The sequence below is a fragment of the Nestor notabilis genome, unplaced genomic scaffold (genome assembly GCF_000696875.1).
Source record: "Nestor notabilis isolate BGI_N333 unplaced genomic scaffold, ASM69687v1 scaffold5687, whole genome shotgun sequence".
Classification (NCBI taxonomy): Eukaryota; Metazoa; Chordata; class Aves; order Psittaciformes; family Psittacidae; genus Nestor; species Nestor notabilis.
Window position 1 is genome coordinate 53,765 of NW_009936801.1, and position 1,901 is coordinate 55,665.

The 1,901-nt window shown below is 39.6% G+C and overlaps 1 protein-coding gene across 1 annotated transcript in view; it reads left to right on the plus strand.

Annotated features, from left to right (window-relative positions):
* Positions 1-70, plus strand: part of LOC104408810 — a 24,553-nt gene extending 24,483 nt beyond the window's left edge. The window contains exon 11 of the mRNA XM_010018529.1: positions 12-70. Within this exon, the coding sequence (XP_010016831.1) occupies positions 12-70 (59 nt within the window). The remainder of the gene's footprint in view (positions 1-11) is intronic.
* Positions 71-1,901: the final 1,831 nt, after the last annotated feature.

The following is a 1,901-nucleotide window of genomic DNA, read 5'->3' on the forward strand; positions in this document are numbered from 1 at the left end:
ACCACTGTGGCTATCCCTGGCCAAGAAGAAAGCCAAAGCATGGAGTGAAATGCCCCAGATTGTACAATAGCAAATGACACGAACACCCCTCTTTGTGTTGCCAATAGCTGTGTTAACTCCACTTAATCCCTTCTTTACTGTGACCATTTTTTTGAGACATAAGGGCCTTAAAACTCTTGATCAGACTGTTGTATGTAAATACACAATGAAGAAATGCCACTGCAGGCTTTATTTGAAGTATTAGGAAGCTGAGCATTTCCTACTACCAAATACTAGGAAAACTGGATCAATTTACTGTATCCTTACACATCTGACAGTGATGTTCTAAGAAGATATGCTTCAGGCTTTTGAAATCTTTCCCTTGCAAAATACGTTTTTAAAGTTTCTGCAGACCATATTTTGTGTGATGTGGCTTTGCCTAAGAAGTTAACGTATGCTATAACGTAGATATAATGCCGGGCACTGACGCATCATGACTCATGGGCACTGAGATCATCACACTTCTTTCTCTCATGCTCTGGGATGGGCAGTCTGACTTTGCTTCTGATTGTTAATGGATCTGTTGCGTGATAGCTGTAAGAACTAAACAGCATTGTGAGTTCTGGGTTTTGGGTGGTTTGAAGTCTCAGCGCTGTGGGTCTTGTTCTTTGCTCATTGATGCCTGCTGGAATGGCCCAGAGCCACACACTTGTTCTCTCCAATGCACTGGAAAATCATCACACACTAGCATATACTCTGCTTTTGGTTACACCTTTGGAAATCTGGAATAATTCAGGCATTCTACAAAAAAAAAACCAAAAACCAAACCAGTTATTTCATTTTGGCAAATAGTGATTTATTCTTTGTGAGATTCCTCAGCCAATTGTCTCTCTTACAGAGTACGCTGGGGATGGGAACTATTTGCTACCTAGGAGGTGGCATCTTGTTTTCAGCAAATGCCAGTCTGCACATTTTCATGTGGATATGTGTTCAGTCATTTGTGTTTAATGCTAGCAATAAAAGGGGCATCTGCTTTCCTCCTTGCCCCATCAGTCTTTAACCAGTAACCTAACATCAGTCTCAGAATGTGCAGCTGGGAAAGGATTATTCTCTCAGGGCCTGGCCTTGCAGTCACTCAAGTTGGCAGAAGTTTTGCTATTGACTTTGGTGGAAGAACATGTTTGAAAAAGAAACTTTGTAAAACAGTATTAGTGGCTTAAGTGGCAGAGGCACTTACTGGTCCTTGTCAGGTTTTGCAGCATTGCATATTTATGTAGTTTTTATTTATAGTCAGTGCAAAACTTGAAGGCTGGCTTGGCTGATGGGCAGGTTTTAGCTGGAAAGTTGGCAGGTATTTTTGACGTAAATATTATCTATTGATAGGATTAACTGCTAAAGAAATAAATTTAGGTTTTGATTCAGCTCAAGCAAGGCTTTAATCTTCCAGCCTTGGTCTGAATTTAGTAAGTACCTCTTGCAATTTGAAGACAGTACTAATTAGGAGCTTGACTGTGATTTTATTTTTTCTTTTTTTTTCTTTTGTTATTATATAGGTGCAAACTCACCCAAGTAGGCTCACTTAAGGTATAGATAGTGTTTATTTTGTACACCAGAAAGAGTTTCACACTGGCTTGGTAATCTGCACCTATTTTGCTACTTGTTTTTCTCTATTTTAGGAAGCATATCTTCAGTTACAAAGAACTGAAACATTTGTATTTCTCTGAAACGTTTGAGCAATGCGAATGAACATGCTCAGCTTTGGTTCCTGAGGTTTTGTACAGCTGCCATCCCATCACAAGCTTACAGACCCTGTGTAAAATACTTGCATTTCTATATTCAGCAAACTCTCTTCTCTTTTTATGAGCATGGATTGAGATCCTTCACCCAAAGTGCTGCAAATGACACTATAATCTCTCTTTCCC